This window comes from Phyllostomus hastatus, unplaced genomic scaffold (genome assembly GCF_019186645.2).
Source record: "Phyllostomus hastatus isolate PE091 unplaced genomic scaffold, TTU_PhHast_1.1 phas_contig_113, whole genome shotgun sequence".
NCBI lineage: Eukaryota > Metazoa > Chordata > Mammalia > Chiroptera > Phyllostomidae > Phyllostomus > Phyllostomus hastatus.
Window position 1 is genome coordinate 15,297,152 of NW_025333530.1, and position 12,990 is coordinate 15,310,141.

General features: G+C 47.8%; 2 protein-coding genes and 1 pseudogene across 5 annotated transcripts; 2 read left to right on the forward strand and 1 right to left on the reverse strand.

Moving 5' to 3' along the window:
* The first annotated feature begins 58 nt into the window (after nt 1–58).
* On the forward strand, nt 59–4,089 carry TRAPPC4 (trafficking protein particle complex subunit 4). The gene is made up of 5 exons (XM_045836729.1): nt 59–499; nt 632–806; nt 2,366–2,469; nt 3,147–3,273; nt 3,737–4,089. Exons 1-5 carry the CDS (start codon nt 325–327, stop codon nt 3,813–3,815), a joined length of 660 nt encoding a protein of 219 aa, XP_045692685.1. The 5' UTR covers nt 59–324; the 3' UTR covers nt 3,816–4,089.
* A 446-nt stretch (nt 4,090–4,535) lies between these two features.
* On the reverse strand, nt 4,536–10,924 carry SLC37A4 (solute carrier family 37 member 4). 4 transcript variants are annotated; one of them, XM_045836676.1, is made up of 10 exons: nt 10,893–10,924; nt 9,345–9,678; nt 8,255–8,487; nt 7,696–7,939; nt 7,041–7,199; nt 6,715–6,800; nt 6,102–6,215; nt 5,830–5,895; nt 5,349–5,487; nt 4,536–5,233 (listed from the first exon to the last, which is right to left on the reverse strand). In XM_045836676.1, the coding sequence occupies exons 2-10, from the start codon at nt 9,490–9,492 to the stop codon at nt 5,067–5,069; spliced, it is 1,356 nt and encodes a 451-aa protein (XP_045692632.1). In that variant the 5' UTR covers nt 9,493–9,678; nt 10,893–10,924; the 3' UTR covers nt 4,536–5,066. The 4 variants fall into 4 exon arrangements, with proteins under 4 accessions (XP_045692632.1, XP_045692650.1, XP_045692624.1 ...); XM_045836694.1 differs by lacking the exon at nt 10,893–10,924 and adding an exon at nt 10,353–10,474 and having other exon boundaries at nt 7,696–7,837; XM_045836668.1 differs by lacking the exon at nt 10,893–10,924 and adding an exon at nt 10,353–10,372.
* A 591-nt stretch (nt 10,925–11,515) lies between these two features.
* On the forward strand, nt 11,516–12,990 carry LOC123817729 (annotated as a pseudogene).

A 12,990-nucleotide genomic window follows, 5' to 3' on the forward strand; every position in this document is an offset into this window, starting at 1 on the left:
GCACCGTACCCTCGCTGAAGCCAAACTAGGGCCTTGAGCCCCTGGAATCCTGGTTTGGCTTTGGCTTTGCCTTTAGCTTTGAAGCAGTCACACATTGCACTAAGAACAGGGAGAGAAATGGAAAACTATCAGAACCCAGCAACTAATTTTCTGGCGTAACACCCGTGTGTTGCCCCAAGTGCGCAAGCGCTGCAAACGTCCGCAAGCGGGAGCTGGGAGGAAGAAGTTAATGTGGTTCTATGACCCGGAGGCAGGAGACGTATCTCGTGACTGCTACTCTGGGCGAGGCTGGTCCACTAGCAGTCTCGAGCTGCGCCAGCAGTGATGGCGATTTTCAGTGTGTATGTGGTGAACAAAGCTGGCGGCCTGATTTACCAACTAGACAGCTACGCGCCACGGGCCGAGGCTGAGAAAACTTTCAGTTACCCACTTGATCTGCTGCTCAAACTACACGACGAGCGAGTGCTAGTTGCCTTCGGCCAGCGCGACGGCATCCGGGGTTGGCTAGACTCGGGAAGGGGGTTGGTACTGCGGCAGTAGGCGGGGACGGAGGGAGTGGGGGGCTGGGTCCCCGTTCCCTCGGCGGTATCCGAAGAATGGAGTTTAATTTACTTTTGCCTTACCGTTGCAGTGGGTCACGCAGTGCTGGCCATTAATGGCATGGACGTGAACGGCAAGTACACAGCTGATGGAAAGGAGGTGCTGGAGTATCTAGGCAATCCCTCTAACTACCCGGTGTCCATTCGATTCGGCCGGCCTCGTCTCACCTCCAACGAGAAGCTCATGTTGGCCTCCATGTTCCACTCGTATGTCTTCCAGTCCTGCCCAGTGCCTGTAGGCCTACACTTGTGTCTTAGACTGGCTGTGTTAATGTGGTTCTATGACCAAGCAGGCACCTGAGCTGCACTGCTTACTTTTCTCTACTTCCTTTTAAATCATCAGTTATATCCTGGCTGGTGTGGCTCAGTGGACTGAGTGCGGACCTGCGGACCTAAGGGTCGCCGGTTGGATTCCCAATCAGGGCACAAGCCTGGGTTGCTGAGCCAAGTGCTCAGTGGGGGGCCCACAAGAGGCAACCGCACATTGATGTTTCCCTCTCTCTTTCTCTCTAAAAATAAATAAGTAAAATGTTTTAAATAAATAAGTCATCAGTTCATGTGCTATAAAAGGAAAAAGAACTGATTCGGTATCATTAGGTTTTAGGTAGTATTGGCAGTGGTGTGGTGTTGCCTAAGTGAGCTTCAATTCTCTGAGCCTTAGTTTCTCTATGCTTATAGTAAGGCAATTGAACTAAACGATCTTTAAGATCTTTTTCTGCTCTCAACTACAGTATGAGATGTGCTGGGTATGCTAGCCATGGCACATATTCCCAGTGTTAATTTGATCCAAAGTTTTTAATGTAAAATGTTGTATAGTAAAGTATAAATGCACAGTAAGCCCTCAGGTAATCTCTTGGGTGGGTTCTACAACTTGAAGCAAAAGGAAGTACAGTTGACCTTTGAACAAGGAGGGGATTATGGGTGTGACCCCTCCTCCCTTTTATTTTAATCTTCACCTGAGGACATGCTTATTAATTTTAGAGAAGGGAAGGGAGGGAGAGAGAGAAGGAAACATCTATTGCTTGCCTCTTGCAGGTGCCTGGATTGGAACAGCAACCCAGGCATGTACCCTCATGGGGAATGGAACCTGCAACCTTTAGATTTACACAACAACATTCCAACCACTGAGCCACACCAGCCCGGGTTCCCACATATAACTTGGACTATCCCAAAACAACTACTGTTATCCCTTGGTGTTTGCAGGGTATTGGTTATAGGACCCCTGCAGATAACCAAAATCCATAGATATTCAAGTCCTTCATATAAAATGGTGTAGAACAATGCATATAGTCAGCCCCCTGCATCCAGTTGTTCCAAAATGCTGGTTGAAAATACTGTTTTTGATTGTAAGTTGGTTGAGTCCTTGTATTTGAAACCTGGGGATAGGGAAGGCTGAAATATTTATTGGGAAAACTTGAGTGTAAGTGGACCTGCATAGTTCAAACCCATATTTGTCAACTGTGTAATGAAACTAATTTTACCATAAGTTAATTGATACAAACAAAAGTTAAGTTCCTGTGGCTTCTCATCAATATTATAATAAAAAGATGTTATTTGAGGACTTGCTGTAAAATCCATGCAGAATTCAAGTGAATTTTAAAGAAAATTTGATATTGCTGCTAGGCAGTTCACACTGCCTCTTCTGACTGACCTGGCTGTAATATGAACTCCTCAGCAGGTAGGATCACTTCAGTGGAAAAGTTTGGGAAGCACTCCTACCTTACAGCAATGGAGTACATTCCCAGCTTTGCCTTCTTTGCAAATAGGCTGTTCGCGATCGGCTCCCAGCTATCTCCTGAACAGGGCAGCTCAGGCATTGAGGTGCTGGAGACAGACACATTTAAACTGCACTGCTTCCAGACACTGACAGGTATGTCTCTCCAGATAGTCCAAAGAGATGCAGTGGGACAGGCTGGGGGAAAGGATTGGCCAAAGCTTTGGTAAGCAGTGTGGGGGGCAGGGGGTAGGGGAGGGTAGCTTTTCCTGGGACAATTGCATAGACACATCTATTTATTTGTTTTGTGAATCCAAAGCTAATATTTAATCTGACTCTGATGTTGTCCACACCACCCAGCATGCTCAGTCCTGGTTATCCTGTGCACAAATAAAACTCACCTTAATGTTATCTCATGTTGCACATGTTTTGGAAGGTATAAATGTTGTTTCAAAATTATGGATGCCAAATGCAAATGACCTTTGGATCATGAGCATCATTGCTTTACTCCCTTAATGTAGATAATTGAAAATTGTCTTGAGTTTGTCCCTCCTGGCACTTTCCACTAAGGGACCCCCAAGACTAGCAATAAGTGACAGAGCCAAAACTCAAAGTCTGGTCTCAGCCAGCTGGGTGATGTGATAAAGTCACTTTAATTTTCTGGTCTCACTTATAGATTTAAAATCTTACCTTTCCTGCTTTGTGGAGCAGTAAGGATAAAATAAAGATAGGCTGATGAAAGTGCTTTGCAAAATTGAAAGTGCTGTACAACTACAGGATAACATTATTTGCTGCATTTTCTATCCTTTGGTAACCATTCCTGGCCCCTCCAGGGATCAAGTTTGTGGTGCTGGCAGACCCTCGGCAAGCTGGGATAGATTCTCTTCTCCGAAAGATTTATGAGATTTACTCAGACTTTGCCCTCAAGAATCCATTCTACTCCCTGGAAATGCCTATCAGGTAGGTAGTCCCACTCCCCAGATCAAATTCTCCTTGCCTCAACCTGTGTGTTGTTTTCCAAAGTCATTTTGAAGTGTAATACAAGTTATTTTTAGATTTTATTTATTTATTTATTTTTAGAGAGGGGAAGGGAGGGAGAGAGAAACATCAACGTGTGGTTGCATCTCACGTGGCCCCCACTGGGGATCTGGCCCACAACCTAGGCATGTGCCCTGACTGGGAATCGAACCTGCGACCCTTTGGTTCTCAGCCCATGCTTAATCCACTGAGCTAGGCCAGCCAGGGCATACAAGTTATTTTTAAATAAAACAATGTGAGTAGCTTTTTGGTTATTTAAGAAACCAAAAACTCCTTGGAGTTTATGTCCTTCAAGCAGGCTCTTCACTGGCTCTGCATCCAAAGTGGGGAGAGAGCCATAGTCCTCACACTTTGTCTTTATTTGTGCCTTTTGGGTCTGGTGTAGGTGTGAGCTGTTTGACCAGAACATGAAGTTAGCCCTGGAGGTGGCAGAGAAGGCTGGAACTTACGGACCTGGGTCATAAGCTGAACCTGCAACAGCCCCTCCCCCCTCCTAAATACTGAAAGATCCTATAGCAGGGTCCTGCCAATTCCATTCCAATGGAAATCCCAACAGTCTTGTTAGTACCCTTGAAAAGGGAAGGATGTTGAACCTGATGACATAGTGATCCCTGAGCCTTAATACTATGCTCTCTTCCCTCCTAATATCTATCATGGTCCTACTTCCCAATTCTGTACAGATTTATTTATGGAGGAGGTAGACCCACAAATGCTGTAATAAACATTCCTTTGATCTCACTGTTTGCTATCCTAGCTGATGGTTTTGGGAAAGAGTTCCAGGAGGGGAGATGGGAATGACAGGGAATTCTGGGGAGATATTCTAGTAAAAAGCAAAACAAATGTGTTCTTTAAATGAATGAACATGGAACTTTGAATCACAGGCCTTAGGTCTAGTTTCATAATTGCTACTGAATTCCTAGAGTGGTGGCAGTGGTGGTGATGATGATGGAATATTTATTAAGTGTTTACAACCAAGCTTTACTGCTTTATCTCTGAAATGATCATTGCATTATACAGTGTTAAGTTGAAGACAGAGAAGACATGAACTTAAAGGAGTCCATGCCAGCTTTCCCTTTCCAGGGAAATGACGTCTCACTTCAGAGCAGGCACTGAAAGAGTATTTACCAAAGAAAGCTGTCTCTGGCTTATACTACCCCTTTTGAAAGAATGACTCACTGACAATGTTTAGTATCAAATCTAGTTTTAATTTCTATAACAAGTCTTTCTACCCTCCTACCCATATCGCCCTGTTGTACCCAGGATAATGGTAAGAGTGATGGCCTCTCTTCCCCTAGAGCCTGAGGTATTGGCAGTAGTAGCTACCCCTACTGAGAGGCCATAGGGGAGAAGGCAGGGGCGATGGGTGCCCTGCAGCTGCAGGAGGAGCCTCACCTCTGGTAGGGATGGGGTGAGATGAGGACAGGGAAGGACTCAGAGAAAAATGGTATAGGAGACTCCCTGACTGCAGTAGTTTCCTATTTGAAAGCAGAAAATAGGAGTCCAAGAACAAAGGTTGTCTTTTAAATAGAGCATAGAATGGGGAGCTGGGACCTTATTAGTGACTGATAATTTCCAGTGCCACCTGGGCTAGGGAGAAGGAGCATAAAAGGGAAGCCAAAGGTTCAGTGCTAGCCACAGCAGACCCCTCTTTTCTCCTAGCCCCATGCAGGTAAAAGGCCACCAGGTGGGAGGGGATGCTTTGGAGCCTGCACTCTTCATTCAGCCTTCTTGGGCACTCGGCCCATCTTGGTGCAGATGTTTCGTAGGACGAAGAAGGCAGCTGTGCTGGCTGCACAGATGACTTCAGCCACCCAGAAGGCTGTGCTCCAGCTGTAGTGCTTGGCAATGGAGCTGAAGGGCAACCCAGCCAGAAAGCCACCCACTGCCAGGGAGGAGGGAAGAGCCAGAGTCATTTGTGAGACAAGAGCCAGTGGGGGCTAGCCCAGCCTCTAACTGGCCTATGTGGGGGTGAGGTAAAGACTAGGGTATTCACTTACCATTAGCCATCAGTCCCACTATGGCATGGGAGGTGCCACACAAGTTGGGAGGGGCGCACTCGTTGGCTATAACTCCAAACAAGGCAATGGGACCGTAAGAAGAGAAACCAAACAGCGCTCCCAACACCAGGATCCAGAGCTGCAAGGGCCGTGCAAAGTAGCATTTAGTCTGAGAAAGCCTACCTGAGGCTTTTCCCACCACAGGAGAGAGGAGTGCTTGGTCCCCAGGAACAAATAATTGTAGTAAGGAGGCAGTGACTCCCTCATCCCACTTCTCAATACAATTGACAGTGCATAGCTGGAGGAGTTGGTTCCACACTGAGCCAACCCAGGGGCATTTATGAGTACGTGAAGGGAGTAAAGAGGTAATCCCTCCAAATTAGATGCTGTCTTTTCCCAGTGTATGCAAACTGGATTGACTAGGGGTAAGGCAGAATGGGTAGTACAAAGGTGAGAGAAACCAGAGATAAAGATTAAGCACCTCATGTTCCTTAAAGCCTGTGAGCTCAGCAAGAGGGTGAAGAGCCAGAGTCCAGAAAGCAATATCCTAGAGGAGCACAGAAAAGGAGAAAAACAAACCAGAGTTGAGGAGGGGCACCAAAGTACAGAGGAAAGGAACCGAGGTACAAACAACTGAAAAGGAAAATTGAAAGGCAAAGAGAGTCAGGCCAGGCTGCAGCCAGGGAGGAGATTGAGTCAGTGGCCTTTGCTTTCTCATCATCTGTGTCTGCCCTGGGCCAGGCCCTCATTTACCTTGGGGGAGTCACTGGTCACAGTTACTCGGAAGAGGTACATGGACACTGTCATGCCAGCCATCATGAGCAGCAACAGGCCATGGCGAGGGTTCCCGTAAGTAGATAGCCCTGCCTGTGGAGACAGTCCCAGCAAAGTCAGGCCCAAATAGCACCCCTGGACTCTGATATAACAGGCCTCTCCTGACAGGTCTTTGGCAGTCCCATCACAGTTCTTGGCCTGGGTGGCTCTGGGAAGCCCTGGAACCTGCTCATTGTGTTCTGAGACCAAACTCCACAATATCCCTTCCTCTGTTTGAAGGGGAATTGGGGAGTTTGGGACACATTCTGGCAACTGCACTGTCCCTCCCCAACCCGTTTTCCTGGAGCTGCAAAGAAGCCCACTGCTAAACTGAGAAATTCTGGCTCACCTTGACATCAGTTAAAACCCGTTCCCCAAGAGCCTTATCTCCACATCCCTAGCAAAGATAGCCTTAACTCACTCCTACCTTACCCAGCCTAGGCCAGGATATGCCAACCTGCCTGTTGGCTCCCACCTATCTGTTATCTGTCCCAGTCATGCTAGTAAATAAGACTTAAAGGGATCCTTCTTCCTGTCTTTTCTGCCTACTCACCTTTGCCATGGCCCGGTCTGACAGGTAGCCAGCTGCAATACTGCCTACAAGGCCTCCAACCTCCAGGGCACTTATGTAGGAGCTACCTGCAGTGGGAGTTGTGGAAAGGGGAAAGGAAGGGTGGAAAGGTGTTACATATTGGGATTGTCCCAGATTGGCTTAAACCCAGAGAGGTACAGGGTCCCCAAGGATGACTGCTACAGCTGCCTGAGCAGTGCCTAGCCTCAGGGAAAGAAAAGGGGATAAAGAGATTTAGGCCTGAATTTCCCATCCTCTGCATTGGTTTCTGCTCCCTTTTTCCACCTTTGTCCCAACACACATCTTACCCACGAGGGCTGACTGTCCTTTCTCCTGGATAAGGAAAAACTGGCCCCAGTCAGTACAGCAAGTCTTTACTCCAAACACCACAAGGTAGCCAGTGGAGAGCACCCACAGGTAAGGGGAAAGCAGCAGCTCCTGTAAGGTGCTGTCCTCCTTCAAGGAGCCTGGGATAGAAAGTCAGGCTTGAGACTCTGCTTCTGCTGCCCTACCCTCTTTGAGCCCCCACCACTCATTAAGCAGCCACAGGAACAGAATCCATCCACATAGCCAAGAATCAGCAGGAAGGTACCCCTCATCCATTGCTCTGCCCTCTCCCCGCACTGCAAGCCTAAACAAATGAGATACTGATGTTGAGGGTGGATGGAGGAATGCCCCCAAGCCACTTAAGTTTAGGATGCTGTCCAGGAGAAGAGAGGCCTAGATCTGTTGTGAGAAAGAACCAAGGCATAATATGAATCAGCGTTTGTTGGCTCTGCCACTTGTCTGGTACTTAACTGCCTCTTGGGATGGAGTTTTATCTACTTCCCACCCCCTCTGTCACCATTCCAACCCCTACATCCATTGGCTAGCACAGGGCCAGGCATAACAGCCAGTCCTCAATGAAAGTCTGCCAAATGAATGATGAAAGCTGTCAAGTGGTCGGCTTGGGTGGGTGCTCACCCTTCTTGCCCTTGGAAGGGGTGGGGTCCAGGTTGCAGAGTCCAACATCAGCAGGTTCATTGCGGATGAGCAGGAGACAGAGGAAGGAGACAGCCACGCACAGGGCCCCAGACAGGGCCAGGGTGCTGCGCCAGCTATAGCTCTGAGCGAGAAGGGTTGCCAGGATAGGGCCCAGCCCTCCAGCCAGGTTCATGCTGGTTGACAGGATGGCCCACCAAGTGCCAAACTGAGATGGCTCAAACCACTGTGGGGCAGAGGAGGACAGAGTAGGTGCCCAGCCTACAGTACATATTAAAGGAGGGCATCGAGTGGAGCAGACCCAGAGGCTTACATTCCAGGGATGAGGGAGAGGGCGCTTCTACTTGGCAGGGCCATTTCCCTCATCTGCCACCTGATCCCACCATGTTCAGGCTCCTAAAATATCTTGGCAAGCAATAGGAGCCAGACTGAAACTCCTAAGGAAACAGCTCTGGGTTGGGGGTGGAGGTGCCGGTGCTCCCACATGCTCTTCAGGTATCCTCTAGGCCAATTTAAACAGGCCTCAGAAGCAGACACTCACCTTTCTCAGGACCTTCCCACATGGGGGCCAGCCCAGCCCCTGTGCCAGGCCATTGAGGAACCAGAGAGCAGCGAAGACAGGCACTGTAGAACTCCAGGAAAAGACTACGTTGACCAGGCCAACCAGGAGCAGCCCAGAAGAGAAGAGCCAGCGAGCACTCATTTGGTCAGACAGTACCCCACTCACAAACTTGCTAATGGCATAGGCTGCCGACTGGCTGCTGGTGATAAGCCCTGGAGGGGACAGGAGCAGGGAACAGAACACCTGGGGTTTAGGGGCCAGAGCAGAGGCACAGGAGGGGTGGGAGACGTGGGATCGGGTGGGAAGAGGTGCTGGGCAGAGGGAGACAGCCTCCTTCCAAGAGGAGCAGGAGGACCTGTGCTGCAATCCTGAAACTTGTGCATGGACCCTGCTACTCTTCCTGACTTACATCAGCCCTAGCCCCGGGCTGACGCATGATTTTTCAGCCTCTTGGAGAATTCAACTGCAGCTGTCAGGAAGCAAGAAGAGGGCAGGAAAGGGCAGCACCCCTCCCTGGGATATATATCTGACTGATTTCCCCTCACCCTGGATGCCAGCCCTGGGCCTCTGGCAGTTCTGTTGCCCCATCTTTGAACATGGAGTGAAGGGCTTAGAATTGGAGTGAGGGACCTTATTCCTCCTGAAAGGAAACCTGCTAGGCCACATGAAGTCATTGTGCCAACTTCCCAGTTCCCAGTGTTCACAATGTCAGTGGCCAGCAAGCACCCTGAGATCTTAGTGTACATCCACACAGATATGGAAACTACTCAAGAGTCCCTAAACGCACTCAACATAAACAGCACTCTGGGGTACATGTGGGTCACCCGCACACAGACATATTAGATAAGTAGCCCACCTCAGACATGCATGGATTGTACTCAGCACCCTTCTACCAAAGCATGTACATGGATCTGAGTTTCTTCATCTACCATGTGGAGACTGTCCCCTAGCCCCTGCTGTGCAGATAGTCCACATAAGTTACATGGCTGTACACACCACACTGCCACACTCATCCTGTCCTGCTGGTCCTGTGTCCCTTGGCCCACCACCCTGCTCTTTTAGGGCTCACCCAAGTCATCCTTGTCCAAAGGGATCTCCTCTACCAATGATGGCATGACAAAGGAGAAGGTCTTGCGGTTGAAGTAATACAGGCTGTACCCTCCAAACATTGCCGAGAAGATCACAGTGCGATAATAACCATAGCCTTGGGCCGCCATGGTAGAAGCCAGCAAGCCCTGCTGGCCAGGACCCGGAGTCTGACCACAGCTCCTGCCTGCTGCTCTTTCAGTGTGCAGATCTGCTGAGATAGGCTTTTTTCTCTTTACTCCTCCTCCCAGGCTCTCTTTATAGCCACCTTCTGGACAATCATTAAGCCTGGGACAGCCCCTAGAGAACCCAGTGTCCTAAGGGAAACATTAAAAAAAAAAGAAGAAGAAAGAAAGAAAAAAGAAATAAACAGGTTAATGACCACCAAGCTTTTGGGGCTGGAGGGGGCCCCACAGGGAACGGTGCCTGTGTGTGTCTCCACGATTTCTATCTTTCTCAGATCTCCCTTGTTCCTCAGCCTATGAAATCAGCTAATCAACCTAATTACTTTTGTCTACCTGAGCCCAGGGGGGGCAAGGGTGGGATGAATTAGAGCGGCCTTCTCTAGTCCTGCTCCCTCAGTCACTACCTTCTCATTCATTCGACAAAGGTTTATTGAGGGTTTACTGGTTTTCAGGCACTGCAGTAGGTGCTGAGTTAGTTTCTACACATATACTCAGACACATAACCCCAACACCACCACCTCCAAGTTTTCTAGATTGACCTCAAGCCCTGTAACTCCCAATGCTTAGCACCCATAGGGGTGTAACATTTTATTGATAGTTACAGAGTTGTAAGCAAGGAGGAACTTCCTAGCTCAGGACACATGTTGTCATACCAAAGGCCCTACTAGGGGTTTGGGGTTGTGATAGGATCAATCACTCAGCTGCCTCTGGCCCCCTCTACCCTGTGACAACAGTGTGGGTTACCGTCTGATTGGTTGGGGGTTACAGGGTGGGTGACTAAACTGCCAGTGAGCAAGACGGCTCACCCGCAGACTTTAGGCGGCAGTGCCTAACTGCCCGCTTCCCAGGGCCCGAGCAACCTGCCACCCTGGCTTTTCCGCTCGGGTGGAAAAGCAACTGGAGCAGAAGGAATAGGCGCAAGCAGAGCAGAAGACCACACGTTGTCTCCCCGAGGCCCGGCTTGGAGCACCCTGCGGCGAGAATGTGGAGGAGGGAGAGAGGCGGCAGGCTCTTGGCACCTGCCCAGCCCCTTGACCTCAAGCTACCCAGCACTCCAGACACTGGCTCCTAGAGGATCCGGCCAGGTGCAGGAAAAGGAGAAGCGCGGAGACACAAGACTGAGATGACATAAAATAGCAGGCTTTTGCTGGTCACAAGCAACCCCTCGTTAGTGCTCAGACCCAAGAACTGTACACCCCCGACCCCAGCCACAGGAACAGCTCCCGGTTGTAATGGAAGTTGGGGCAACCTTTGTTGGGGTTCCACAAAAGGAGCCCCAAGCCCTGAGACTCCCCTCTCTAGCCACACCCTCAGGAGACGCCCCTCCCCTGCACACCATTTCCTACCTGAGCTGGGGCACCAGCTAAGCGAGCAGGGGGCGGGGCCCGGGGAGTTTGCGCCTGCGCCCTGGGGGGGGGCGGGGCCTGAGCCTGGGTCTCCGACTTTCCAAGGGTTTAGGGTTAACCCTGCAAGTAACAATGGTCCTTGGGCCAGGGCTGCACCCTTTAGGGGCTGAGCTCTTATGTTCCACTTTTAACTGATGGCCTTCACCAGACTTATTTTTAGTGAATATCTCCCACTACCAATCACTGTTCCCAAGTTGTTCACAGTCTGGGAAAGGTAGAACACGATGTTTTCTGTAAGAAACTAATGTAGTCTTCAATAAATACTATTTGAACATTTAACTTGTGGTCGGGCTGTTGGAAACAGAGTTAAAAAAAAAATAGAAGTGTTTAAAGTACCCAAAGTAAACCTTACATTCTTATCACGGACCCACCCCATTCTAAGAGTGTGACCTTGGGTCATCTCTATGGGCCCCAGTTTCTTATCAAACTCAAAGACTCACTGTCAAGACTCAATAGAAGATTTAGATAAGAGTACAGAAAATATAATCACTTTCACAGAACCCGCTGTAGAACTGCTGAAAGAATTCTAAGTACACCAAAGTTGAAAGCAAAGTGAGAAGGTGATGGGGAAGGGAGGAGGTGGAGGTGAGATAAAATGGAACAATTTATGGCTGAACTTTATAATTCAAAAGGTGTCTACTGAATAGAGCGCCCTGTGTATTAGGCACTGCACTTTCTTGGAGGTAGATCAGAGAACCAGGAAAATGAGTTTCTCCAAAACCAAGCCAGACCAAAGAATTTCTACTTCACCTAATAGACAGCCATTTAAGTTTTTTTAAAGTACAATATACATACAGTAAAATACAAAATATGCACAAACCTTAAGTGTACAGCTCAATGATTTTTATATCTACGTTAATACCCCTGTGACCACCACCCAGATTAAGCTAATTTTCCTATAATTTTGTTTTGGAAATTTTCAAACCTATAGAAGAGTTACAAGAATACTCTTCTCCTCTTTTTTAAATTTTTAAAAAAATTCTCACCTGAGGATATATTTCTTGATTTTTTTAGAGAGATATGAAGGGAGAAAGAGAAAAAAAATCAATTGGTTGCCTTCTGTATGAGCCCCAATTGGGGATTGATCCTGCAACCAAGGTACTGCCCTGACTGGGAATCGAACCTGAAACCTTTTGGTGTATGAGGCAATGCTCCAATCAACTGAGCCACCCCACCAAGGTTTTACCTCTTGAATGTTAATAGTTTGCTGTTTTCCTAATATCTCTGCATAAATATACATTTTTTCTTGTTAAACCATTTGAAAGTTAGTTGCAGACACTGTGAAAATTCATCCCCTATATATCTTGACCTGTATTACCCCAAGTCCAAGGATATTCTTCTACATAACCACAATACAATTCTCACATTCAAGAAATGTATTTGTTAATTTATAATTCATATTTAATGTCTATAATTATTTCAAAGATGTCTTTTAGAGCTTACTAAAAATTCAGACTCTAATCAAGACCACCAGTGAGGGCCCATTTTAAAATCTCATGAGAACTTCTAGAATGGTGCTGGTGGTCAATTGCAGGGTGAAGAGAATGGTGAGGGGGTTCAACATTTCCAGTCAGGATCCCCCAAACTATAATTGCTGCCAGGGAGTCCCATCTACACAGGGTAAAGCATTCAACCTCTCCAGACAATGATCTTGGATCTAGTAATTGGAAGGCAGCAGATTTAGGGGAAGAAGACAAGGAAATTAATAAAGAACTGGAGTCTGAATATCAGGAAAGTGTGGATAGCAAATTATCAGAAAAATAGCAATGATATGATAGACTTGGTTTCAATGAGGTAGAAGACCATGGTGAAGAAAGTGGTGTGGCTGGAGATGATGATGATGATGGTTGATGATGATGATTCACTTGATCCTGAAAGTTCAGATGACTCTGAAAGTGATTCACAGTCAGAGAAGAAGAATCTGCTGAAGAACTCCAGGCTACTGAACACCCTGATAAAGTAGAGGATCCCCAAACAAACAAAAAAAGATGTAAAAAGGAACTACCAGGTGATGTTTATTAAAAACAGTGATTCATAA

What these genes read in the sequence shown, in the direction of transcription:
- TRAPPC4 (XM_045836729.1), top strand. Translation starts at nt 325, where the DNA reads ATGGCGATTTTCAGTGTGTATGTGGTGAACAAAGCTGGCGGCCTGATT. An exon ending in CTGCTTCCAGACACTGACAG is followed by an intron (nt 2,470 to 3,146) that starts GTATGTCTCTCC and finishes TGGCCCCTCCAG; the next exon opens with GGATCAAGTTTGTGGTGCTG. An exon ending in TCCCTGGAAATGCCTATCAG is followed by an intron (nt 3,274 to 3,736) that starts GTAGGTAGTCCC and finishes GGTCTGGTGTAG; the next exon opens with GTGTGAGCTGTTTGACCAGA.
- SLC37A4 (XM_045836676.1), bottom strand. Translation starts at nt 9,492, where the DNA reads ATGGCGGCCCAAGGCTATGGTTATTATCGCACTGTGATCTTCTCGGCA. An exon ending in TGACCAGTGACTCCCCCAAG is followed by an intron (nt 5,896 to 6,101) that starts GTAAATGAGGGC and finishes GTGCTCCTCTAG; the next exon opens with GATATTGCTTTCTGGACTCT. An exon ending in AGTGGGACTGATGGCTAATG is followed by an intron (nt 5,234 to 5,348) that starts GTAAGTGAATAC and finishes CCTCCCTGGCAG; the next exon opens with TGGGTGGCTTTCTGGCTGGG.